Source organism: Carcharhinus amblyrhynchos, chromosome 1 (genome assembly GCF_965287045.1).
Source record: "Carcharhinus amblyrhynchos chromosome 1, sCarAmb.v2.hapA, whole genome shotgun sequence".
NCBI classification, from domain to species: domain Eukaryota; kingdom Metazoa; phylum Chordata; class Chondrichthyes; order Carcharhiniformes; family Carcharhinidae; genus Carcharhinus; species Carcharhinus amblyrhynchos.
The window spans coordinates 90,544,264-90,571,857 of NC_137324.1; the positions used below are offsets into that span (position 1 = coordinate 90,544,264).

The 27,594-nt window shown below is 41.2% G+C and overlaps 1 protein-coding gene across 1 annotated transcript in view; it reads left to right on the top strand.

The window, feature by feature from the left end:
* Positions 1-27,594, top strand: part of arap2 (ArfGAP with RhoGAP domain, ankyrin repeat and PH domain 2) — a 338,594-nt gene that overhangs the window by 255,791 nt on the left and 55,209 nt on the right. Inside the window, exons 21-22 of the mRNA XM_080189086.1 lie at positions 4,466-4,678; positions 17,435-17,540. Of these exons, the coding sequence (XP_080045212.1) occupies positions 4,466-4,678; positions 17,435-17,540 (319 nt within the window). The remainder of the gene's footprint in view (positions 1-4,465; positions 4,679-17,434; positions 17,541-27,594) is intronic.

Here is a 27,594-nt window from a genome sequence, read left to right on the forward strand (position 1 = left end):
TAGTAATAATAATAAATCAAATCAAAACAATGCATTTGGCTTTTCACCTAATACATTGCACCAATTTGCTATTTTGGTATCTCCTTGTGTGACAGAAGGTAGAAGGTATAATTTTAGGTGCAAGCATAGTCAAGTGTTTAGCACATCAATAGGAGTCACAATATTAATGCTGTGTTACAGGGGACTAGTGGGCTCTGTTGTTAAGAATAGTTGATATATTTCCTATTTAACTCAAATATGCCCACATTTGCATGTAACTAAGGTCTACAGCATAGAATTGAAAATAGTTTCTCCCTTAGCTGGTCAATGGGTATCACATCATCATGGATGGGAGTCTAAAGGTGGATTGCTTGTGAAAAGTTGGGGAACAACAAAATTATGGCTCATAAATACTGATTGCATTTCAGCTGACACAATTTCACTTTTGCCTTGTGGTTAGAAAGACTGGACACACTTGCACCTTAATGTTACTTCTGCTGTTGTGGTAGAATCTCAACTTGTTTAATGGGTTGGTGTGTGTTTTCTTATTGTCTGTCTTATTCCAGTCACATATTAGCTCTTCAAACTTCTCTGGACTGTTCACTCACTATGCAAAGATGTTTTACTGAAAAATGAAGCCAAATAGCTGAGCATCATGGTGCAGGATACTCACAGTGGCTGAGAAGAATAAGTTTAAAACAGCATAAGTCAATCTAGATGTGATGATCAGGTGATGCTAAATTTGGGGTTTCAGGATGGTTAGAATGGCTTTCAGTTAGGCATTTCATTGGTTGCTTCATATTGTTGTCATTCAATGGTGAATAGATAATAACAGCAAAATATTCAACAGGTCAGGAAACACCTGGCAGGAGAAACAGAGTTAACATTTCAGATCGATAATCATTCATTAGAAGTGGGGAAAGTTAGAAATGTTACCATTATTAAACAGGTACAGTGGGAGAGGTTTTACAAAAAAAAAGGTCTGCAATGGAAGACAGGAGAGATTAAATGGCAAAATGGTGCAGAACCAAAAGGACTAGTAATAAGCAAAAGAGACGTAAGATATGTCGAGAGGAGGTGTGAATGGCAGAATAATGAATAACTGCCGCCTCAAAGAAAAGAACAAGAGTGAGACCCAAACATACAAAGGAAAGGAAACAAAATAGAAATGACTGTCCGAGGTGTTGAAGTAAATTTTTGGCCAGAAGAATGTAAAATACTTAATCAAACGGTGTGGAGATGTTTCTCGAGCTGGCATTTGATTTATTATTGTCACATATATTGGCATACAGTGAAAAGTATTGTTTCTTGTGCATTATTACAGACAAAGCATACCATTTGTAGAGAAGGAAACAAGAGAGTGCAGAGTATAGTGTTACAATCATAGCTAGGGTATAGAGAAAGATAACTTAACGCATGGAATGAGAGTGAAAGATAGAATTAGAAGGTATGCTGAGCACAGCTTGCAAGAAGTCGCTTTGCTCCGGCACCAACTTAAAGTGTTTATGTTCCCTGGAACATGCCAGTAGGCCAAGGTTGAGAGGTCAGTGTGAGAACAAGGCTGGAGAATCAAAGTGAGAAATGACCAGAAGCTCAGGGTCACGCTTGTGGAACGAATGAAGCTGTCCCACAAAGTGGTCAGACAATCAGCATTTGGTCTCCCCAGTGTATAGCAGACTACATTGTGAGTAGTGAATACAATATACCAAATGGAAAATAACACATACGAGATCATTGTCACACCTGGAAAATGTGTTTGGAGCCTTGGACAATGAAGAGAGAGGAGATAAAAGGACAGATGCTGCGTCTCCTGCACTTGCATGGAAAGATGTTATGAGCAGGGGAGAAAATGTTGGGGGTGATTGAGGAGAGGATCAGAGTATGTGGAGGGAATAGTCCCTTCAGAATGCTGAAGAGGTAGGGGAAGATGTGTCGAAATGTAATTGGCCTTGAGCAGGTGAAATGGGAGAGGGTGGAAAAAGGATCAAAACGTGAAGGGAGAGATGAAATGGCAAAATAGTTGGTGCAGAGACAAAGTGAGTAGTAATGGGACAAGCAAAGGAACAAAAGATTTGTTTAGAGAAGGTAGCATCACACTGGAGGTGATGGAAATGGCGTTGAATATGGAGGCTGGTGGAGTGGAGATGAGGACAGAAGTCCTATCATGGTTTTGGAAGGAAGGAGAGAATGAAAACAGAAGAGTGGGAAATGGGATGGAGTCAATTGAGGGCATTGTCACCTATAGTCGAGGTGAGGAATCTTCGGTTGAGGAATTAGGAAGATGGATCACAGATCTGATGTGGAAGATTGTGTCATCTGAACAGATGCAGCAGAGGTGAAGAAACCTAGAAAAGGGAATGGAATCCTCACGTGAAGCAAGTATGACAAAGTGTCGCTGTGAGCTTGTCACGATGATTTGTTGGTAGCCTATCCCTGGAAATGGAGACCGAAATGTCAAAGAAAGGAAGATTCAGAGATGGACAGTGTTAAAGGCGAGGATAGGGTGGAAAGTTGAAGCAACATTAATAATTTCACCCAGATCAGGGTAAGAACAGATTCCCACATTTGCTGCATTTTGCTTTGGTGTCAGTAACCTTCTATTGCCTGGTATGGTTATGGGGTATAGGCATCTCAAAGACATTAATAAAAATATTTTATTGACCTTTCATGAAAATTGGGCAACATTAGATATATAATTGGTTATCAGTAAGTACAAAGACAGCAAAGAAAGCCGAGGACGAAAGAACAGCAGGGAAGATGTTATAGGTAGATGCCAAGATTCTCTCAGCATATTGTAGCCTGTTTTGACACTACCAAAAATATTAAAACTTTGCATTTTTGTTGTGCCCAGGAGTGTAATTTAAAATGAAGTGTGAGAGTGCTTTCCTTGCAAACAACAGAAGTGTTTCCTAACTGTATGCATTGATACGCTCAGATATTGGTGCTGAGTATTTTAATACTTTTCTGTAGCCCTTCAAACAATGGGTGCAATTTTACCACCTCACTTTACCCAGTGATCATATGGTGAGCTGAAGAAATACTGTAGAACGCCAAAAATCTGAGTTGCACCCAGTGCGAATCTTCCCGGCCCTTTTCAAATGGCACAAACTAGCGCGAGGCTAATTAGCTTATTTAAAGTAGCAATTAAGTATGCATAGCCCACTCAGATTCCAGGGCATGGAGTTCCCCAGCCTTGGGGCAAGGTGCCACAATGGCAAAAGTCACTACTGGTCTCCTGGCAACACAGAAAACATTCTTTCTAGTTGTCCACAGCTTGCTATGGCTCCTGCTCTGCCCAAGACTGCAAGGAACTAAAAAAAGGTAGCGAATGTCGCCCAATCCACCATGCAAACCAGCCTCCCATCCATTGATTCTGGCTACACTTCCAGCAGCCTTGGCAAAGCAGCCAGCATAATTAAGGGCCCGATGCACTCCAGACATTCTCCCTTTCACCTTCTTCTTTCGGGAAAAAGATACAAAAATCTGAGGTCAAGTACCAACCGACTCAAGAACAGCTTCTTCCCTGATGCTGTCAGACTTTTGAATGGACCTACCTTGCATTAAGTTGATCTTTCGCTACACCTGAACTATGACTGTAACACCACATTCTGCACTCTCTCATTTCCTTCTGTATGAATGGTATGTTTTTTCTGTATAGCGCGCAAGAAACAATACTTTTCACTGAATGTTAATACCTGTGACAATAATAAATCAAATCAAATAATCAATCAAATCAAATCATTGACCATTAAAACCCTCCCTGGGTGGTTGGGGGCACCTGCGATGCCCACCAGACATATAGGCAGTGCCCTCTATGCACACCAGCAGTGGTCACCAGGCACTCTGGAGGTGCCAATTGGGCACCACTAGTGTGTCAGGAGCAGTGCCAAGAGGGTGGGTCCTGGGTGGGGGCCATGACAGGGGAACTGTGTGGGGGGATGTCATGCCAATGTGGATCGTGGAGGGGGGGCCATGATGGTGGCCTGGTAGGGGCACCTATTGGGAGGGCCCTGATGCCACCGTATGGGTGACCCACATCAGAGGCGGTAACCATGAAGCCGAAGAGACGGGGTGTCCTGATGGGGATGAGTGTGAGTCTCTCAGTGCACTATGAGATCAGGGTGCCCTTGCGAAACAGTTGTCTTCAGCTGACTCACCGGCATGTTTAGTCCCTGCCCCCCTCAGTACTGGTGCAAAACTCCCAGCTCCCCAACAAACTAACTGACTCTCAAAATAATGTGATGCGGAGCGCACTTGAGAAACAGTTCACCCCATTATTCTCACGATGCTTAGAAATGTTTTGGTAAAGTTTCAACCAATGTCTGTCTCATTTGGACTCTTCAATGCAATCATGTTATTAGCCTCTATTTAGCACAAATATTTTAAAATTTCTGTTCAATGGAAATGTTGGCTACTCTTCCCTGAATAAAGTAGGACTATATTTTATATGTGTGTATTTAATGAAATGTAATTCACTCCTCATTAGGCCTCGGCTGCGAAGGAATTTACCAGAAAAATGGTACACCATCACGAGTTAACCTGCTTCTGGATCAATTTAGGAAAGATGCCAGAAATGTGAAACTGAGAATTGGGGAACATCAGCTGGATGATGTCGTGGATGTGCTGAAGAGATTTCTGTTTGAAATAGATGATGCCCTACTCACCAAGGAACTATATCCATATTGGTTGTCTGCATTAGGTAATAGAAATCATTTATCTGCACCCTAATTATGACTATATTCTGCACACTCTCGCTTACTGCTCCCATATGTTGACTTGATTTATGGGGTGGCATGGTGGCACAGTGGTTATCACTGCTGCCTCACAGCGCCGGGGACCTGGGTTCAATTCTGGCCTCGGCTCACAATCTGTGTGGAGTTTGTACATTCTTCCCATGTCTGCGTGGATTTCCTCCGGGTGCTCCAGTTTCCTCCCGCAGTCCAAAGATGTGTGGGTTAGGTTGATTGGTTATGCTAAATCGACCCGAGTGTCAGGGGGATTTAACAGGGTAAATATGTGGGGTTATGGGAATAGGGCCTGGTTAGGATTGTAGTCGGTGCAGACTCGATGGGCCAAATTGCCGCCTCCTGCACTGTCAGGATTCTATGATTTATCTATCCCATGGTTTTTTTTTAATTTATTTTCTGTAACATAAACCAAAAAAATGATGCTTTGTTCTACAAAGATTCAAAACATCTTAATGGGACATAGAAGTCCATCCTGTCACTAAAATCAGTAATAGACTAGAACTGTACGTATCTGTACTAATATTATTGGTTAGTTATTCCAAATTTCAGCAGTTGCCTCAGATACACTGGATGGTATATAAAGTCTTTCAAACCTCCTTTCTTCAGCTTCATCCAGCGCAGTTGATGCTGTTACGCTGTAGCAAAATTCTTCCTTCTTTGGAAACCCCCGCTCTCCAGCATTTGGACAGGCATTTCAGTTGAGACAATATGCAGCGGCCACCCACCCGAAATACAGAACCTGGCTGACCAAGGACTCTTAAACAAAGGCAACATCTGGACTATACTGAAATCCCAATCCCACCCCACACCACCATTGTGGTTTGCTAGGAATTTCTTGGCTTGGGTAAATAATTCCTTTCAAAACAAGGTTTCTTTTGTTATTTGATGTATCCTCAATATTTGCTTCAACTACTAATTTGTACACCAATATCAGAAAATTAAACATGCAATTTCTCTTTAGGCATTTCTGAGAACACAAAAGAAATTAATCCTTTAGTATCCTCACTATACATATATTTATGAATATCATTTATCACATGTTCATTATGCATTCAAAATCTTTTAATTTTTGTTGTCGTATTTGTGGCATACAAGTTGGTAATAATATAGATTTTCTCAGTACATCAGACAAGAAATATAACCTAAGCCAACAACTTATATTGATATAAGATTTTTATATATATGGTACAGCAACTATTTTTAAACACTATTTTTCTTTAGATGTTAAGTTTGCATGAAGGTAGCATGTTAAAAGCAGCAAAAATGTGAATATGTCTAAAACCTGTTCCAGTCCCTCAGCTGCCTTGTTTAACTTGAGCACAGCTTGAGGCTGGCTATATGCAAACACCTGGGAAAGGCAGGTCATCTATCAACCTAGCTAATCACTCTGCATCCGCGGATTTCCTGCAAATCCTGAAACCAGAAAGAAGTCTCACAATACCAGCTTAAAGTCCAACAGGTTTATTTGTAGTAAATGCCACAAACTTTTGAAACAGGCTATTCCTTCGTCAGGTGGGTGGGAGTTCTGATCACAAACAGGACAAAGACACAAACTCACTTTACATGAATAATGATTGGAATGTGAGTCTTTACACCTGATCAAGTTTTAAAGGTACAGACAATGTGAGTGGAGAGAACATTAAGCACTGGTTAAAAGGATGTGTATTGTTTCCAGACTGGAAAGTTAGTGAGATTTTACAAGTCCAGACAAGTTGTGTGGGTTATAGATAATGTGTCATGAACCCAAGATCCCAGTTGAGGCTATCCTCGTGTGCGGAACTTGGCTACCAGTCTCTGCTCAGCGACTCTGCGCTGTCATGTGTCATGAAGGCCGCCTTGGAGAACGCTTACCCGAAGATCAGAGGCCGAATGCCCGTGACTGCTGAAGTGTTCCTCGACAGGAAGAGAACAGTCTTGCCTAGTGATTGTCGATCAGTGTTCATCCATCTGTTGTAGTGTCTGCATGGACACCCCAATATACCAAGCCTTGGGCTATCCTTTCCTGCAGCGTATCAGGTAGACAACCGAGTTGCAAGAATATGCACCGTGTGGGTGGTGGATGGTGTTCTCACTTGAGATGATGGCATCCGTGTCAATGATCCGGCACGTCTTACAGAGGTTGCGGTGGCAGGGTTGTGTGGTGCCATGTTCACTATTCTCCTGAAGGCTGGGTGGTTTGCTGCAGACAATGGTCTGTTTGAGGTTGTGCAGTTGTTTGAAGGCAAAAAGTGAGAGTGTGGGAATGGCCTTGGCGAGATGTTCATCTTCATCAATGATATGTTGAGGGCTCCGGAGAAGATGTAGTAGCCTCTCCACTCTGGGGAAGAACTGGACGACGAAGGGTACTCTGTCCACTGTGTCATGTAAATTGAGTTATTGTCTTTGTGCCCTGTTTGTGATCAGAACTCCCACCCACCTGATGAAGGGACAGCCTGTTCCGAAAGCTTGTGACATTTACTACAAATAAGCCTATTGGACTTCAAGCTAGTGTTGTGAGACTTCTTTCTGTTTTTACCCAAGTCCAACGCCAGCATCTCCACATCATTCCTGAAATCTGCCAGAGAAAACAAAACCAGAGCCTAATAACAATTGAGGGGGCTGACTAAAACTCATGATAAGCCCTGAGTGCTCAGAGCTGCCCACTTACCTGTAGATGAAAGATGTCTTGTTCACAATGCTCTTACTAAGAGTTTACTTTTTTAACTTTGGAGGTTTTGTGAATCACATCATGATGGATGGCACTTTGGTTGCTTTAGATTGGGCTTCAGACTAGAAATAGTATGTCCAGCAGCTGCAGCCTGCTATTCATTGATCTGGGGCTGCATCTTGAGGGGCCTGGTCAGTAAGCATCCTTTAGTAAGCACCAACCAGAGTGTCCAGATTGGCTGTATTATGCTGTATTCTGAATGATATTGTGCAGCAGTGAGGTTTGGATCTGCAAGAGGGCAAGGTAAATTGAGCAGAGGCTCCCAGAGAATCCTGAGAAGGAAGGAATAATGAAGAGGAAGCTGATGAGGACTATGAAGTATTGTTGCCAGGGATGCTCTTATTAGTACAAGATCAATTAGGTTGCAGAGAAGGGCCAGTGTTAGAGACACATGCAACAACCACTCTTCCTGCCCTGCCTAATGTGACTAACACAAAGCAGTGCTACAAATTGCCAACCAGGCAATCTAAAATAACAACAGAGGATGCTGGAAAAACTCACCATCTAAGATAAATGCTAACAGAGCAGCTGAGATTTCCAAACTCACTCCTTGCATATCCCTTCTTCAGTCGTTGGTAATTCAAGTCTTCCCATTCATCATCAAAATGTCACTAAGCAACTAAGAATGGACAAGGTAGGAAATGGGCACAAAATCATAATGTTTGTGTGACTCTACTAAGGAGCAGAACCTTCACAATGTAATGTTTTTTCCATTCACCATTACATTCCCTTGTGCAGAGGTTGAACCTCCCATCTGACTGCTAAGATGCTGATGGCTGACTTCCACTGGATATTGGAGGTTCCATCAATGACTGCTTCACCTGCATCTGTACAACTAGGGATGATGTTTGCAATGAAGTGGAATATGTTATCCACTTGAATTTCATCTTTTGCCATTGTCCTTCTTATGAGACATCAGTGCTTCAATCCCACCAATTGGCTGGAAAGCGCTGATTCATTCGTTGTGATGCTGTAAGGCTACTGCTAAAGTACTTGTCATTCTATTTAAGGTTGTTGATTTGAGAGTCCATGGAAATGTCAAGGTACACATGCTATCATTAGATTGCCACATTTGAGTTTCTGCAGAATTGGTCACTCAACCCATGTCCGCAAAAAAAAAATTTCAATGCCCTGTGACATCAACTCACTCATATTTGAGGCAGACCCCAGCACGCTGTCTGCAATCATAGTTGGTGTGCTTGGAAGACCTGTTAGCACATTGTATGTTGCCTGTTGCTCTTTGATTCATCAACAGCCCCTGGGGTACAGTATTGGTGCCCAGCTGAACAAAGCTTGGAGAGAGAGCTGCGTTCACCAATACAGACTGTCCACTGCTTCCCCTGTCCCCAGCATCAATTCTTGCTCACTTGTGAAGCATGAATATTTGAATTGGTCTCTGGTAAGTTAGAGTTTTGTACTGGTGCACCCTCAGATGCAATCACCTCCAATGTGAAGTTGGAGGTTCATGGACTCTTGCAGCATGATTGAAAGCCCAGCACAGAGAAAGAAATAAATTAGTATTGAGAAGGCGTGCAACCTAACGTTATACAGCTGATCATCTTTTACTTGTCAAAATCAAATCACCATGCAAGTGCAGTAAGACAAGTGGCTTATTGCTATTTAATCGCATCATCAGGTAGCTAAAGAAGTCTGCTAGCTCAGACAACGGGAATGCCAAAGCACCACTGTCTCCAGTGCTGCTTCCCAAGATCTCAGCAGAGACCAGAAACACTTTGTTGCATCAAACTACTTTGGAAGACAGATTGCATCATCAGCCATGATCAATAAACTGTTCCAGTGCTTCCCAAAGTGTTAATTTGCTTACCTGTTAGAAGGCTAAGACAAAACCTTTCTAACCTGATTCACTTCATAGAATTCCTACAGTACAGAAGGAGGCTATTTGGCCCATTGAGTCTGTACCAACCACAATCGCACCCAGGCTCTATTCCCGTAACCCCACACATTTACCCTGCTACTCCCTGACACTTGGCATGGCCAATCAACCTAACCTGCACATCTTTGGACTGTGAGAGGAAACCGGAGCACCCAGAGGAAACTAAGGCAGACACGAGGAGAATATGCAAACTCCATACAGACAGCCACCCAAGGCTGGAATTGAACATTGGCATTGTGAGGCAGCAGTGCTAACCAATGTGCCACCTGTGCCTTCCAGCTTGCTTCACCAGTTTGCAGGGAAGAATCCCCTTGACTATCCTGAGCTATGTCCAACACTTTAGTGGATTCTGAAGGAACAGTTTGCAATTGTACTATTGCTACTGTTCTATCATCTGTTTTGTTTTCTGGTACAATCTTTCCTAAAGACTCCTTTGGTATTCCTATTACTGCCACAGATTTACCTTTCAGTTGCAACAGTTTCCAGTGTGCCCATTCTTACAGCAGTAAAATCATACTGGTTTCTTTACATTACTTTATTATACTATATTCTTTATTGACTGGAACAGATTCTCTAACCAGTTTACACTGTCTAATTTATTTATTTCTTTTGAAGCTCTCTGTCTTCCAGTGCTGACTTCCGTTTCTGGAATTTAGTTTCAAGATTCTGCATCTCTATTTCTTTTTCAAGTTCAAGATTTTGCTTTTCTTTTTCTCTTTTCAATTTGAGTAACTTCTTTTTCCATTTCAGGCTGCTTTAACTGCAACTAAATTCGAGTCAACTCACACCTGTTCCACCCAAGTTGGGCTTTCCTGCTTTCAATCCCAAATACAGAGCTATTGCTTCAGATGTTTCTGCTTTGTTAGCCCCTGTATTTAACTCTAACTTGTCCGCTAACTAACTTTGGCTAATTGTTGCAAACTACTCAAGGATAAGCCTTCCCTCCCCAAAAAAGCCATAGCCATCCTATGAATCAATAACTGTAGTAAAATCCATATCTGTCCGTCTATTTGAAATCCTGCAGAGAACTCCCTACTTGGTTATGATCTTAGTAGAGACAGCATTTTCTTTTTAAACAAAGAAGAAATACAAAATCTTGGTTACTTACTAAAATAATTAAGCCACATGATTCCATGGCTTAAAAAAAATTAATTTTTACTATACATGAGTCAAAAAAGCAAACGCTAAATACTATCTCTGCCTGGTAATCTAACATCAGAAACTAACTTGAGTAAAACATGAATTAGCAGGCACATTGTGATTGATTATAAACTAAGTAAACTATAAATTAGTCATTAAATGGAAGATCCAACTCAGAGAGATCTTACAAATTGGCTCAGTAGTCCACTCAGATTTTGATGATCACACTTAGTCACAAAGTCCTTTAAACTTTGCCTTTCTTACAAAGAAGTTTGGTTCTTTTCCTTCCAGGAGTTAAGCAGCAGTGCACAACAAATTTGGGTTCCATAGGATGGTGCTCACCACAAATGGCACACATCTACAAAAACACGTCATCTCAGTCTAGATGATGTCGATCCACCACTGTTATCTTTAAGAAACAGGAACAGCTGCAGAGACTTATTCTCAGCTTCTCAATTTGGAGCCTGTCTTCTTCGGCTATCTGGAGTCTGACTCTGCTACACCACTGGATTCATCAACTGCTACTGCTCAGCTTGGACTGATTTGTGTTCTTTCATATCTTTCAACTCGGCCAATTTGCCCAAAATCGTAATTTCTAAATCAAAATGTTTTTGCTTCTGTTGAAACTGGGAGGGCCAGTCTCCTCTCTATCACCTGTTAACTTTTTATTTACCTGTTCTGTTTCCGTTTCTGCTTCTCTTTCAGTTTAGTTTCTGTCTTGGTCAGAGTCTGCCTTAAAAGATATAAATTCAATTTAAAGGCACGGAATACCTCACACCCCTCCTCGCCATGTGTCAGTTGTGCCATTGGTCTTTCTCTTGTGTCTTATGCTCTCTTTCCCTGTAGTAGGAGAAAGGTTAGGTGTATGAGTGTAATGACATGTTAAAATGATGGATGATCAGTAACAACTCGCATTTATACAGCACATTCAATGTAGTAGAACATTCAAAGAGTTTCACATGAAGATTATCAAAACAAAATATGGTGCTGAGCCACATAAAGACAGATGAGCACAAAATGAGGACTGTTATGAAGACTGGTGAGTAAAAGCTCAGCCAAAGAGGCAGGATTGGGTTTTAAAGAACATCTGAAAAGAGAGTGGAGAAATTTGTGGAAGAATTCCAGTGCTTAGGGTCTAGGTAGTTCAACGCAAGGTTGTTAATAATAGAGTGATTAAAATCAGGGTTGCTCAAGATATCAGGATTGAAAGAGTGGAGCATCTTGGAGGATTTTAGTGCTGGAGGAGCTGACAGAGATGGGGAGATACAAGACCATGAAGAGATTTGAAAATTAGTTTGAGAATTCAGAACATTGCAGTACTGGGATCCAATGTGATTGAGTGTGAGGCACAGGGTGACAGGTGAACAGAAGCTAGTGTGAAATTGGACACAAATAGCAGAGCTTTTTAACCTCATGTTTACAAAGGGTAGAATGTGAGACACCAGCCAGCAGTTGCGTTGGTCAAGTCGAGAAGTAATAAAGGCATGAATGAAGATGTTTTATTAAATCAAGACCATCCTGAACCCATCATTAATTTCTGACCTTGTTGAGCAAACTGTTAACTCCTCCAAATTCTTTCTATAGAGTGGCCCTTTAAATGTGGAAGTTGAAATTGCCTCACATGGTCCTCATCAAACCCACTGCTATACAGTCTATATCAGACCTCGAGATAATGAAGTGAAATTCTTTTAAATGCCCATATTGTTCCCTCTCCATCCTACTTGCTTGTCTCAGCCCAGTAAATATATGAAAATACACCAAATACGGCGGGTGCTGCCATTACGCTTCCATCAATGTGAAAATGTCATGAAATGGCTAAGATTATCCTGCTTCCCTTTCCTTTTCGCTACTCAACTTTATTACAAACAAATAATCCAATTGGTATCCGGAATAAGCCTTTGGGGAAGCTAAAGGAGAAGATATAGGAGAGTCTTCAGCTTGTGAGGAACGAATTAGTTTGTTAGTCAACTAATGACGGTAGCCAAAAGACTGCTCTTTATGTTTGTCCACACGCATTATCAGTAGAACAGTTACTTGAATTACTTTTCTGTGTGTTACACCAGGAGAAAATAGCAACAGACATGATTCTAACATTACATAAATGTATCAGACAGGTCTTTATGTTACTGCATTTACTGACTTTTATCTGGTCAGTTTCAGATAACTACGTTCTGCAGTCTGCACCTCATTAATTCTAATCAGCCTCTGACATTTGAGCAATTGCAATTTTGTACTTTGCAACAGAACATTACCTTCACTCCCTGTTTCTTATTTATTCATTCACGGGATGTAAGCATTGCTGGCAAGGCCAGCATTTGTTGTCCACTCCTAATTGCTGTTGACAAGGGTTGGTGAGCTGCCTTCTTGGAATTCGGCAATCCATCTGATATAGGTGGGAGGGAGTTCCAAGATTATGACCCAGTAACAATGAAAGAATGGTGATATAGTTCCAAATCGAAACGGTGTGGCTCGGAGGGGAACTTGCAGGTAGTAGTGTCCCCATGCACCTACTGTCTTTGTCCTTCTTGGTGATGGAGGTCACGAATTTGGAAGGTGCTGTTGAAGGAGCCTTGATGAGTTGTTACAGTGTATCTGTACACATTATTGCCACTATGTGGTTGTGGTAGAGGGACTGAACATTTAAGGTGGTGGATGAGATGGTAACCAAGCAGGCTTCTTTGTCCGAGAAGGTGCTGTTTCTTGAGTGACGTTGGAGCCGCACTCATCCAGGCAAGTGGAGATTCTATCACACTCCTTACTTGTGCCTTGTGAACAAGCTTTGGGAACCAGGAGGAAAGCTACTTGCTGTAGAAGTCCCAATCTTTAACTTGTTCTTGTAAACACAATATTTATATGGCTCATTCAGTTAACATTGTGATCAATGGTGACCCACAGAATGTTGATAGTAGGGCTTTCAGCTATGGTAATGACATTGAATGTCCGGAAGAGGCAGTTAGACCAGTGCTTTAATATTGTCCAATATGATCCAATTTTAGCACTTGAAAATGAATCTGACCCCAAATGCCCGCAAAAACAAAAATAATATGTGAATAGGTCTCTCAGCAGAGGACATAATTTCACTACATATGTCAACTCAATGTTATTACAATTGCACAGCTCTTACGATTGTTTTCAAAGCTACCAACTTGCTGAGGAGTCTTCAGACTAATCCACATCCAGCAATCTGCTCTGAAAATTCTGCTCATATTTTGACAGCTGTGACAAATTCCACCACAGCAGAGAAGACACTCTACAACATTCTAAAAGAAAAAGTCAATTTTCCCTCTTTTCACATAATAAGAGATGGATCCTCCAAATTAAGTAAAATCTGGATCTGCATCTTCGCCAAAAACTGAGCACTCTTCCTTGAACTTTCTCTACCGCACCCAGTTTCACTGAAATCTGCCCTTTAGACTTTGAGACATACCTTCTGAGGAGGTAATAAACAAGGGCAAAAAGTATTGCTAACACCCAATTTTGGTGACAGCAGTAAATAAAGTAACAGTAACATTCAGTATATAATTATTAATCTTACTAATTACTGATCTAATTAATATTACTGATCAACATATAAGTGTGAAACTCTTTGAGTTTTTAAAGTCCTTGCAAAAGAACTATTATGTGCATGTATACATTTCCGCCAGGTACTCCATGTTCCCTGGGAACAGAAAACTCAAAAACCACTCCCCCAACTCCCATGCACACATTGTAATCAGCCTCTCTTCCCAACACACGTAGTGTCCCTCCTCTCAGTTCTCTCCCACTGACTCACTCAGCAGCTTCAACTCCCCATTTATTCAGTGAGCAGTCTCACTCCCTCCCTCCCTCCCTCCCTCCCTCCCTCCCTCCCTCCCTCCCTCCCTCCCTCCCTCCCTCCCTCCGTCCGTCCGTCCATCCGTCCTTTTTGGTCTAGTTGCTGGAGCTTATCCTGAGATGAGAAGCCTGTTCGACAGGCAGAGAGGAACAGAAACTCAAAGGCTGGAAGCCACTACTCACCTTCACAGCTCAACACGTGACCTCCTGATTTTTCCCCAGTCTGACAGTGACTGAGTAACACTTGCTGACCGTTACTTATCGGTGCACTAAGATCCTGGGCACGCTCAAACCTGCCAGTTTGTGATAGTAAAGCATGCTTTGGGCTCACTGTCCATTCGGGGATGTGGACAGTGAGCCCTGCAAAACACTAGTGGTGTCCCGCAGGGATCAGTGCTGGGACCTCGGGGATATATATATACACATACATTGGAAGAAAACGTAGCTAGTCTGATTAGCAACTTTGCAGGTGATACTAACATTGCTGGTGTTGTGGATAGTGATGAAGATTGTGTGAGAGTACAGCAGGATAAAGAAGGCTTGGAAAATTGGGCGGCGAAATGGCAGATAGAATTTAAACCAGACAAATGCAAGGTGATGCATTGTGGTAGATTCAATTCAGGTAGGAGTTATAGAATAAATGGCAAAACCATCAGGATCACAAGAACACAGAGAGAACTGGGAGTACAGGTCCTCAGATCCTTACAAAAGGCCGCACAGGCGGAAAAGGTGGTGAAGAAAGCATATGGCATTCTTGCCTTCATTGGCCGGGACATTGTGTGTAAAAGTTTCCAAATTTGGAATACTGTATCCAGTTCTGGCCACCACACTGCCAGAAGGGACTGGAGCCTTTTGGAGAGAGTGCAGTAAAGGTTCACCAGGATGTTGCCTGGTATGGACAGGAAAAACTATGAGGAGAGATTGAATAAACTGGGATTGCTCTTCTTGGAAAGACAGAGGCTGAGGGGCGATCTGGTAGAAGTTTATAAAATTATGAGGGGCATAGATGAGGTGAACAGTTAGAAGCTTTTTCCCAGGGCAGAAATGACAATTACAAGGGGGCACATGTTCAAAGTAAATGGGACAGGGGGCAGAAGGTTCAATCGAGATGTGCAGGGGAAATTTTTTATATAGATGATGGTGGGGGCTTGGAATGCACTGTCAAATGACATGGTTAAGGCAGACATGTTAGCGATATTTATGACTTATCTGGATAGACAATGAATAGATGGGGAATAGAAGGATACAGGTGATTGGTCCAGATAGGAAACATGATTGGCTCATGCTTGGTGGGCCGGAGGGCCTGTTCCTGTGTTGTACTGTGCTTTGTTCTTTGGTGCTATTTGCTGGAATTGATCCACTGGGTCCAGTGCTGTCCAGTCAGAGCCTCAAGATTGGGGAGTCTTCCCTCCAGTTACCTTTGCTGCCTTGGAGGAGGGGCAGCTCAGGACCCCAGATATGACCTCTGCAATCCAACTGAGGGTCGTGACTTACAGTTTGGAAATCCTTGTTGGAAATAGTCATTGCCTGGCATGGCATAAATGTTATTTGCCTGTTTTCAATCCAAGCCTGAATGTTGGCTGGAATCTGCATGCAGGTTTATATCATTATCTGAGAAATTACAAATGGAATTGAACACTGCAGTCATTAGTTGAACATCCCTACTTTTAACCTTATAACAGAAGGAAAGTGATTGATGAAGCAATTGGTAGATGGTTGAGCCTAAAGCACTACTCTGAGGAACTCTGCAGTTACACCCATTACTGTCTTCCTTTGATTTGTAACTTCCACTAGTGGAGAGTTTTCCTCCTGATTCCCATTGACTTCAGTTTTTCTAGGGTTCTTTGATGTCGTACAGTCAAATACTGCTTTGATGGCAAAAGTAATCACTGTCACTCCCATGTTGAATTCGGTTCTTTGTCCATGTTGGTCCAAAGTTGTAATCAGCAAATAGACCTCACGGAATCCAAACTGTATAGGTGAGGCTTAACAGTATTGTTGACGGCACCTTTTGTCACGCTATTGATGATTAAGATTAGGCTAAAGAGGCAATAATTGGCCAGCTTAGATTTATCCTGCTTTTTGAAGACAGACATCTGGGCAATATTCCACATGTTGGGTGAACGTCAATGTTCTAGCTATACTGGAACAACTTGGCTAAAAGCCGTGCCTAGTTCCAGAGCACATATATTCCTTTGATTGCGTTGCTTGTTAAAATTTGCTGATGCGCAACAGATTTTTTTTTTCTTCAAATGCCATGAGACTGCCAGTGTTACAGGTATTTTTTCTAATCTTGTCCTGATATTTGGACAAGTCAAGAAACAAAGTGCTTAACACAACTTATTCTTGATATGTTTAAACTCCAGAAAGAGATGGCTAATCCTGAAACAGTTAAACAGTTTGTTAAATTTTCATTTAGCAATATTACACGCGTGGGCTTTGCGATTTCAGATTCTTCCCCTTAATACTTTTGTTTAAATTCACAACCCCAGTCGGATCTTTCACCTACTTTAGCTTCTACTACCATGGTGATGTATTATATATGTATTCATCCCTAGCTAAGCATTTCAATGAATCTCATTTTCAAATCCAAATACATCATGAATTTATGTTTGCATGTTTCCTGTGAATATTTTAAGAATGTAATTTTAGGAAAGGTTGCATCAGAGTGAGATACAAACCCCAAACCACAAATCACAGTGAGCTCCATAAATCATAAAGCCCCAGAGTACAAAGGTATTTCATGTGTGCTCAGTGAGCTGCTGGATGAATTCATTGAAAGCTGAATCACATAAAAGTTTTGTTTGTTTAGAGGAAAGTAGAAATTAACTCCCTGCAGGATTCTGTAAGCGAAACCTTCCATGCCATAAAGTGCTTATAATCTCATTAAAACGAGTTTACTGGAGCCCTCTGAGAGAACACACAACCCTCAGCAACCTGTTATCCATGTCACTGAGGGCACAGCTCCATAATGAGTTGTGCTCATGAAGGTGGTATGTAATTTTACATCAAGAAAAGGCCAGTCTGGCAATCGGGCTCGTAAGGCTTTTTTAATATAATGTAACAGTTCAGTCGTGTTGAGTTGGTTTGATGCATTGCCTTTTTCTGAACTCTCTGCCTGTGCTTTAACCCCCAACAATCTTTTATCATTAGATGTACAAAATGAAAACGAAAGACTGGAGAAGTACCGAATGTTAATACAGACGTTACCACGTGTCAACCGGGTTACACTTGCAGCTCTGACTGGTCACCTCTACAGGTGAGTGAAATTAGTATTCTGTGGCTTTCAGCGTGAACAGTATTTACCCTGATTGCTCATATTTTAGTCTATCCGTGTGGATACACATGAAAACAAAAGCACAATTTAACAGTTACTTTTCGATTAAATAATGCTCATTTCTGGAACAGTAGATTATACAAACTGCATTAAGTACAGTCCCTGAAGATCTTGGGATATAGTTCACTATGTAATTTGCATGAACCAACATTTTCTGACCATTCCCACCGGCAGTATCTTCAGGTCTCGCCGACAGTGATCGCGCCCCCCCCCCCCCCCGCCCCCCCCCCCCCCCCCCCCCCCATGGCTTCCCTGGCAGCAGAGTGTGAGAACAAAGGGAAACCCAGTGGACAGTGTCAGGACCAGAGGTTCCTGCTCATGGCCGATTGGTGGGTCTCCACCGCCACAAAACACACCGCAAGTTGGAGGCCTGGAGGGGAGAGTAAAATCCCACTCGTGGTCTTATATTTATTGCTAATATCACTAACTGACAGCCTCCAAATTAAGGTCTGTCAAACCTCATTTGTTTCTAGGATTCTTTGGGCAGAACAAAAGTAAATAAAACAGAAAATACCATAACACTCAGTAGATGAGGCAGCATCTGTAGACAGAAGTAAAGTTAGTGTTTCGGGTTGATGATGAACCTTCATCAGAACCTGTGCTTGTGTTTGGATGAATGTTCAGGAATCAATACGTTCCCTATAAATTCCATGGAGAAATTCCATGGCTGATCCCATTGCTGATGTTTCAGAAGCAGTGACTTCCCGTTATTCGGATTTCATCTATCAAATCTCACTGAAACCAGCTGAGGAGCTGTAGTCATTTTCATTCTGTTTCATGTCTCCTCCCCTGAAGGTGGTGTCTGAAGCAAGTGAATAGACTCCTCATGCTTGAAGCTCTCGAATGCTTAGTTTAGTGCCTAATTTCATATCTGTATTCAGACAATGTGTGTGAAAAGATTGTTTATTTGTGCAATGCACCACAGCTAGTTCTGATCCTGCTCTTGACCACCATCCACTGCTACACTTCCAGCAGAAGTCCTAGTTACAAATGAGGACAACCCTGAGTGATTTCTCTTCTGAGCATTGAAGCCGAATTGCATTGTGCTGTTTTAATTACTGCTTGTGAAGGAGTCATGGTATCTTCGGTCCATCTGTTAAGGCTCAAACCCATGTCCAGAAGCATATCTCAGCATAAAATGTGCAAATTAATCACTATCATTTTTCTCACAACAACATGGACATGAGTATTACTCCCTTGATCCATTCAGTCGGGGTAGGTCAGAATCATTGTTTGCTATAGTCCCTTCTGCTTTTTGCCATAAGTTCACCCTCTCAATCAGTATTTGATCTCATACCTGTCTTGAAAGACGGTCTATTACACACATAGTTCAAAACAACAGAAGAAATCAATTTGAACACATCTGTGTGCGAACATCTGAAACAGCATCAGATTTTAATGTTATTGAATCTGCTTTTCTCTGTAGCACAACAGCTTGCTCAACCTCCATACAAGTGGTCCCTCACTACATGTTGATGAGTTAGACACCAATTCAGTATGGTGCTTCTGCCATACTGAATCTTTGTAATACACGGATAGTCGCAAATTCATTGGAATTTGCCAACCGTTTATCAATTTAGGACTACATAACTTTGCAAATAGAAAGACAATCATCAGCCGTTCAATGGCCAACTAGTGAATATCCTTCTTTCAGAAGCTAAGAGGAGTCTCTTCGGCATTGAGATGACATATCAAGCAATCAGGTTTGCCACCAAGATAATTTCTAATGCAAAATGGGTAATCCAATAACTCAATAATCCAATAGCTGCCAGCATGACCAATCTGTGATGGTTGTCATTTTGAGTTAGAATTCTTCCTGCTTGGGTCCAGATAACCCTAGAAATAAATGTTATATAACAAATAATCATAGATAGACGAACAGTAGGTGGCAAGCTGTACAGTTTTACCTGGTTAAACATCAGCAGTGCCTCTGTGCGCACTTTGCACGCTCTCTAACCCTTGGTTCCATAGCATTTGGGGATGAGACCTGCCATCTTTTTGAGGGAAAAAAGTAATCTCACAGATGCTGGTTTGAACATACAGACACTTGATGTGTTTCCATGAGTGTCAGCTACTGAGCTAATTTAAAAAAAGGTTGATTAAGAATTTACTTGAGATCAGATGTTAACCTTTGAATTAGGTTCTGTCCAGACTGATAAATGGCCACTTCAATTCAAAACATATAACAAAATAAAATGCAGCAAACTTTGGAATTTGTGTAAGTTGCATTTTTATTTTAAATCTGGCCCCAAGTATTTGTGAACCTCATGGAATTTCATTGCTTTGTGGATAATTGTATCTTTCTTATTAACATTTGTGACCTTTCTTATTTAAAAATATTACCCATGCCTGTCTCTCAGGTAAAGTATAGAAAGTGCTTCTCTTTAAATTGGCTATAATCTCATATTTCATTATGTAGTCTCACTCCTTGTAAAGCTGTATCTTTGACACCCTTGCCACTAAAGTGTTAAGAGAGAAAACTTCTGAAAATTATTACACACTTCCCTAAAAATGCTACCACTCTTTATTTGGATAATGGACTTGTCTATATTTGTGCTACAATGATAACACAAATGTGCGCTATATTGATTCATTTCACAGCATTATTTTTCTGATGAAAATTTACTGTGATCTTATTAGCTGCTCTCTAATTACTCCAGAAAGATTATCATTGACTTCTATTTTCAGTTGTGTGTGGTTTCTTTTCCAATTCATTATTCTGAAGCTGACAGCTGGTGAGCAGGCAACTTGCTCCTTGACTTTGCCCAATGATACTTTTAACTGGCCATTCTGAGAAGTTGATTTTTCCTCATTTATTTCTTGTTTCCTCATTCTCTCTGGGAAAGTGCTTGATGCCATTCACTGAATCTTGATGGTGTAGTCAAGTCCAGGGATGTGTCTTGACTTCTTAAAAAAAATCTCTCTGGTAAGTATCTCATTGACATAACCCCCCTGGACTTTGATGCACAGAATTTGGAAGTGATGATAATTGTCACAGCTACTATTCAAAAGTGCAAGTTTCTCAATTTGTTTCTAAAGTTTACTTCCCAATTTCTGTCTTTAATGTCATCCCTGAACCGATGCAAAAGGACAACCTGGACCATATCTTTACTTCTCTTGAGGAAGCCAGGGACAATGCTCAGCTGTCTCAGAGTTGATCCATGATCCTGGGGGGAATGTGTTCTGATGTTAGTTGAGATAGAACAAAGAAAATTATAGCACAGGAACAGGTCCTTTGGCCCTCCAAACCTGTACTGACCATACTGCCCATCTGAACTAAAATCCCCTCCCCTTCCGGGGACCCTATCCCTCCATTCCCATCCTTTTCAAGTATTTGTTAAGATGCCCCTTCAAACTCTTTGCCTTAACTAGAGTTCAATTATTTAAATGACTAAGTTTGTTCGATGTCTTTGTGTTGTTTGATTTTGTATAGTGATCTACTGAGTGGAACATGCACTTACTTTGTAAAATTAATCTCACTCATTGTGAAGAAGATAGCACTGTTTCATAGCTCACCATGTAACTTTGTGTTGTAAAATCAAATAGAATTATCTCAGTGCACTCTGAGTTCATTTTAATATAATGGGACTAATTTGTGTTTCTCAGAGACCTTTACAATATGGTTTCTTCTTTTGAGTGGAAATGATAATGCATGTAGAAGTAGTCACTATCCTTCATCAGTTGACACAGAATTTGTGTTTGCTCTTGTCTCTGGCTAGAAGGACAGTTCCCAATTTGAGAAATATTTGTGAATTGGTGTAACTTATCCACGATTGCAAGTGCTGAAAATGTGGAAATGCCCACAAATATTGAGATAAAGCAACTAATTTTTTTTTAAAGTATTGCAACATTTGCATTATTGCTGCAAAGGTCCCTATTCTCTTGGAAATGGGAATTCTTAATGTTGTTGGTTCAACTTTTCCTTTTTTTTCCTCCCCTTGTTATCAGTACGTATTCTTTTAAGCTATAGTATGAGTTTCATGGAGCCTACCAATATCTTCTCTCAAAAGGAATTCAAGCATGCATTGCACAGAAACTAAGAGAAAAGAAAATTAAGAAAATTAATAAAGCGTGTGCCTGATGCAGAAACAGTTCAGTTGCAGAAACAGATATGCAAAGAGGGCACTTACTGGAGCAAAAACCTTTGCCACAGTCTGTTCACTCAATGTTATTACATTTACGCAACTTTTCTTTGAGGTTTTTCCCTATCTGGTTCATGTTCTATAACTACAAAGCTGAAAAAAAGGAAAATGCTTTTATTGTTAAGAACTTCTATCTCACCGAGGTAATATCAGGCCACATCCAACAACTTGATCTGAAAACTCTGCTTACATTTTGAGAGCTGTGACAAATACCACCACAGCACCTGAACAAAGAACAATACAGCACAGGAAACAGGCCCTTCGGCCCTCCAAGCCTGCGCCACTCATGCTTCCAACTAGACTTCGTTTGTATCCCTCCATTCCCAGTTTGTTCATGTGGCTATCCAGATAAGTCTTAAACGATCCCAGTGTGTTCACCTCTACCACCTTGCTTGGCAGTGGAACAATTTATAATGCTCTAAAACAACCAACAACATTCATAAATTTAAAAAAAACCCACAACAGTCTTTAAAAACAACACCCCCCCCCCCCCCAAACAATGCAGGATCTAGATCTTTGCCGAAAACTGATAAGTTCTTCCATGGACCATACTCTCTTTGTGTGCCAAGTTTCATTGAAATCTATTAGTTTTCAAGATGTACATTCTACAGACTAATGGGATGAAAAGATTGTCTGGGATTTTCCACTCCTGGTTGCAGTGGGCATCATTCTGGGCGGGTGCGTAAAATATCACGCAAAGGCCAAAGATCAGTTTTACATTGTCATAAAACCAGGTTATCATTGTGAGCTGATGCCGGCAGTGATGGACTGTGTTTCCAGCCATGGCACATTGGGAGTGTTTCAATATTTTTGCATCTCACTATAAGGACATCTCACCACAATTGTGCTCACACACACTGGATCAGCCTGGCGCATTGGCGTACGGTTAGAATGATATGCTCCACAATGGCCTGTAAGTGACATGTACCCGGCGACCTGTCATTCGCTCATTACTTTGAAGTTAGTTTGTCTACCTTGCAACGCACAGCACTCACAGAAATTAGCACCAGACTTTGCTGGGAGCACCACTTCACTGTCAGAGTGTTGTCATGGGCAAGTCTCTACCTACCAGATCAGCAGTAAGGTGGGGAAATTTTTAATGGACTGCAGGGTTAGGGCTGTACCAGAGAAAGGAAGCAAGTGGCCACAGGTAAGAGAAGGGCTGCAGGGTTGGCTTGTACTTGGGTGTACAGGTGGGGAAAGTGGTACTCGGAGATATGACAGGGGAGAGGGTGGGGGAGGAGGTTGGTGGCATGATGTTATTATACATTGAACAGTGTAAGTGGTCTCAGGATGGGGATGGATGAGGTGCACATTGGCCATAGGAATGTCCACTTCCAAAGTGCTCAGGGGCTAACGAGCATACATGCTCTAGAAGCAGAATATGGCACAGTGGTTAGCACTACTGCCTCACAGCACCAGGGTTCGATTCCCAGTTTGGATCCATGGATAGGGTGAGGGTACAGTCTCTATAGGAAATGAGGCCAGATGGAGATATGTGTGAGAGTGAGTGGTGATGCCCTTCAAGTCGATAATGTGTAAGATTAATGTAAATATGTGATGGGCTGATGAGTTTCTGAGTTGAAAGTGTTGAGATACTTGACTTACCCTGGCAGCACGGATGAGATCATTCATCCTCTTCCTGCACTGGGTGGCTGACCTCTTCTGGACCACATGGACGTTGATCACCACCTCCAAAGCTGGACTGATCAACTTGCTGGATCCCCCGGTATCCAGAGTGGGGCTAGAGGACTATGCAGTGGACCTCAACTGTGTCAACTAGATGCTCCAGTGAGGTCTCACTGAATTTGGGGGCTGCTGACATTGGTTTTGAGGAATGTTTTCAGTGGAGCAATCCTGGGTTGCCAATGCTGAGAAAACTGTGCACAGCCATACTTTAAATATGGCACCTGGAGTGAGGAGGTGGTGAGCTGATGGCAGGGTGGGTGAATCAGCGAACCAGCATGTTTCACGTGTGCATAATTAAGGAGGGGAGCGGACGCTACAACTTCAAGACCCAGCATTGCAACCGGCGGGTGGAATGCCGTTTTAATACCCGCTGCCGTGCTTAGTGCAATTGGGGAAAATTTTTAACTGCTTTCAATGGTTTGTAGTTGTTATTAGTAGAGTTTTAAGTTTTGGTACTGGAGATCGACCAGGATCAAGTACACAAGCCAAAAGCAACTTCCAGATTAGGAATAGGTATTCTCAGTATTTATTGAGGAATGTAGTGGTGGTGAGATATTATTGCTGGACCCCTTGCTCTGGAAATGAAGGTATGAATCCCACCACTGCAGATGATGAAATTTGAATTCAATAAAAAAAAATCTGGAATTAAAAGTCGACTGACGATCTTAAAAGTCAATTGTTGTAAAAACCCATCTGTTTCAATAACGTCCTTCAAGGGAAGAAATCTGCCATCCTTACCTGGTCTGGTCTACATGTGACCCCAGGCTCTCAGCAATGTGGTTGACCCTCAAATGTCCTCAGGGATGGGCAATAAATGCTGGCCGAGCCAGCGACACCCACATCCCATGAACGTATATGAAAAGAAATTGTTCAATCTCAAATGAATATTCTTGTATTTGGCAAAATTATAGAAATTTCAGCAGCAGAGGAGGTCTTTGAACTTTTTTATCTTAGTTCTGTGCCTTTATAGATTTGTGGTGTAACTAATGCTCTGCAATGTTGCCTAGATCAGATGGTGGAGCTGACTGCCTGAAATCACTATCTTTCACACCAGTCCATTACTTTTACTCACTGTTATTGGTAGCTAATTTATTAAAGTGGGAATAGAACTTCAAACATTTTTTGCTTCACGATCTAATTAGAACTGCTCTAACAGTGTGTCAGAAAGTTGTGGCTGTTTTTTCAACTGTAAACACTAAACAATCATGCAAACCAGCCTCCCATCCATTGACTCTGTCTGCACTTCCTGCTGCCTCAACAAAGCAGCCAGCATAATCAAGGACTCTATGCACCCCAGACATTCTCTCTTCCACCTTCTTTCTTCAAGAAAAAGATACAAAAGTCTGAGGTCACGTACCAACCAACTCAAGAACAGCTTCTTCCTTGCTGCTGTCAAAGTTTTGAATGGACCTACCTGCATTAAGTGAATCTTTCTCTGCACCCTAGCTAAGATAGTAACACTACATTTCCTCTCCTTTCCTTCCCTATGTATGGTATACTTTGTTTTTATAGTGCGCAAGAAACCATATTTTTCACTGCATACCAATACATGTGAAAATAAATCAAATCAAAAATCAAAACTGAGAGTCAGAGATTGAATGTGTATTTCCTACCTTCTATGTAAGGGCGAATTTTAATAGGAATGGAAGAAGGTGTTGTGGAATGCACCAACTTTTGTGCTCACACTCTCATGTATGAGAGTGAAACTAAAACAATTTTTAAAAACTTGCATTTCTATAACGCCTTTCATGACCGCCCAAAGAATTTTACAGCCAATAAAACACTTTTGAAGTGAAGCCACTGCTGCAATGTAGTAATAACACAAAATCATCAAATCTAACAAATAACAGAGGGTTAAGTTTTATGCCGAAGAAAGCAGCAGCCTCAGATGGGTATCCTTGCCCCCTACAATTGAAAATTACATCCAGGCAGATCTGGATAGGGTAAGAGTGGTTATATACCCAGCTCCATTTTATTTGTCTTCCTGTTCAATCTTGACTCTATTAAAATCCCCCATGAACAACCTCAACTGACAGCTTACCATGTACCCTCGGTCTCAAAAACCAGTCTGAGTCAATTAAATATTAATTATTGGGCTGTATTTGTAATGCAAGCACTACAAAAGATATATCAGTGTATGTTAGTTTGCATGCTAAATCAACTCAATTTATTGATGCTTGCTGCACTCCATGCATCAGGTCAGAAATACAATTTTCTCAGTTCCGAGTGATTCATTCTGATAAATCCATAGAATTATTGCCAGTTTCCCTAGAATAGTAATAGGGTGTACAAATTCAATTCACCTTTAGCACTGAGTTGTTAATTAGCTTCTTTATACGTCACATAGATGATCATTTTTACTGATATCATTGTTATTTCACTGAAAATAATAAATTATTGAAATATAGATTAAAAAGTTGAGTACCATACTTCTCCATCCATTAGAACAGGAGTTAAATACACCTATATGGTGGAATGTCTCTTGTCTCAACCTAGTGTCTTAAGTGAAATTAATTTGAGTTTGCTTAACTATATTCTTAGTAATATTAGTTTGCCACTGAATTGTAATTTCTTTCAGAGAAGCTTCTAGGAGATATGATGTCAGGAGTAATTTGCACTACTGCTGTACGAGATGATCTAAGATAGTTTGGTTTAATTTTGAACCAATTTAAGGGAAGCTTTATTTTGCATTTGGTCCAGGCTGTACTTGATCCTGCCCCAGTGGCTGCGAAGGTGGAAAAGGCTGCACCGGGGAAGTGGTCCCAGTTGTTGTGGTTGGACGTGCCATCGAATCTGCAGCCTTCTCCTACCACATACTGGAAGGAGAAGGCTGCAGATCATACAGTGTGGCTCCACTTGGCCCGTCAAGGCACAAGCTTCTCGGCTCAGTGATTGACAGTGAGGCAGAATGTTGGCCTCAGAGGAAGGAGCGGAAAGCCAACCTTGGGTCTGGGAATTCCACTCCCCTGCACAGCAACGTGGCCCACTGCAGAAAGATTTGTGGAACCAGAATTGGGCTGCTCAGTTATCTGAACACTCACTAAGCCTGACAGATATTTTCCTCGATTCCAAGGAACTGCCGCAGATGACACTTGACCCTAGTGTTTCCATTCCCAGCACTGACATCATTCATCGTGAGCATTAAAAGCAAAGTATAATTACTTCCCCAGCCCTCCAAGTAACAAAAAAATGGAATGAATGTAAATTTAAGTAAACGTACGGGAAAAGTCATAATCAGATTTCTTTTGTCAGTTACAATGCAGTTGGCAGAACGTGAGCAAAAGCTGCTGCCTGTATTCAGAGCTGTTTCTTTTCTACATCAGAGGATTTTTTTGGGTCATTTTTATTGTTATCCATTGTACATTTAGACACACCACTTATTGCATTAAATATATCAATACTCCAGGACTCTGGACCACATAAAATAGTCACTAGAACAGAGTAAATGAAAATATGGATGTAATATTTTGTGCATCAATTCGTATTTCTGAAACACTATTATACAAAACACATTCATTGCAAAATCTGAAATGGGTTCTCTCTTCAAAGCTGAGAAAAATCTGCATACACTCGAGACTAGCAGGAGAGAAAATGGTCTACGTGTGCTGCAGTCATTTCAATGGTTCAAGTCTAATCAAAATTAGGTGAAATAAAATCAATATTTACTATGTGAAGTATTAGGTAATAGATAGTTTCATGTTTTTTTTTAGTTTGGGACTATGGAATCAAATGTGTGGGTTCTGTTGTCTAAGTCAGGCCTCACTCCTGAGAGCTCACTTTGAACCTGAGAACTATACTGATAAATTATTCAGACATGAGATCTGCTTAAAGAGGTAAGTTCAATAAAACCACAGAAGTTACATCAGTCATCTCACAACACTTCCAAAAAAATTTAGTTTCACAAAGACTTATGTGTATAATCCAGTCAAGTCGAATGACTTGGTTGCTTAGGGAACTTGGCTGAATGTCTTGGGTGACTGACCAGGTCAACTCATTTCTGACGGCAGTTCAGATGTATTTTAGTCACTGTCTTTTATACTCCTTTGTCAGAGGAAGACCTAGGTGTTATATTGATAGAACCTTATTGTCCTATAATGATTCTCTTTAATATAAGGTATCCAATAAAATGTTGAGTTCTTTATCTA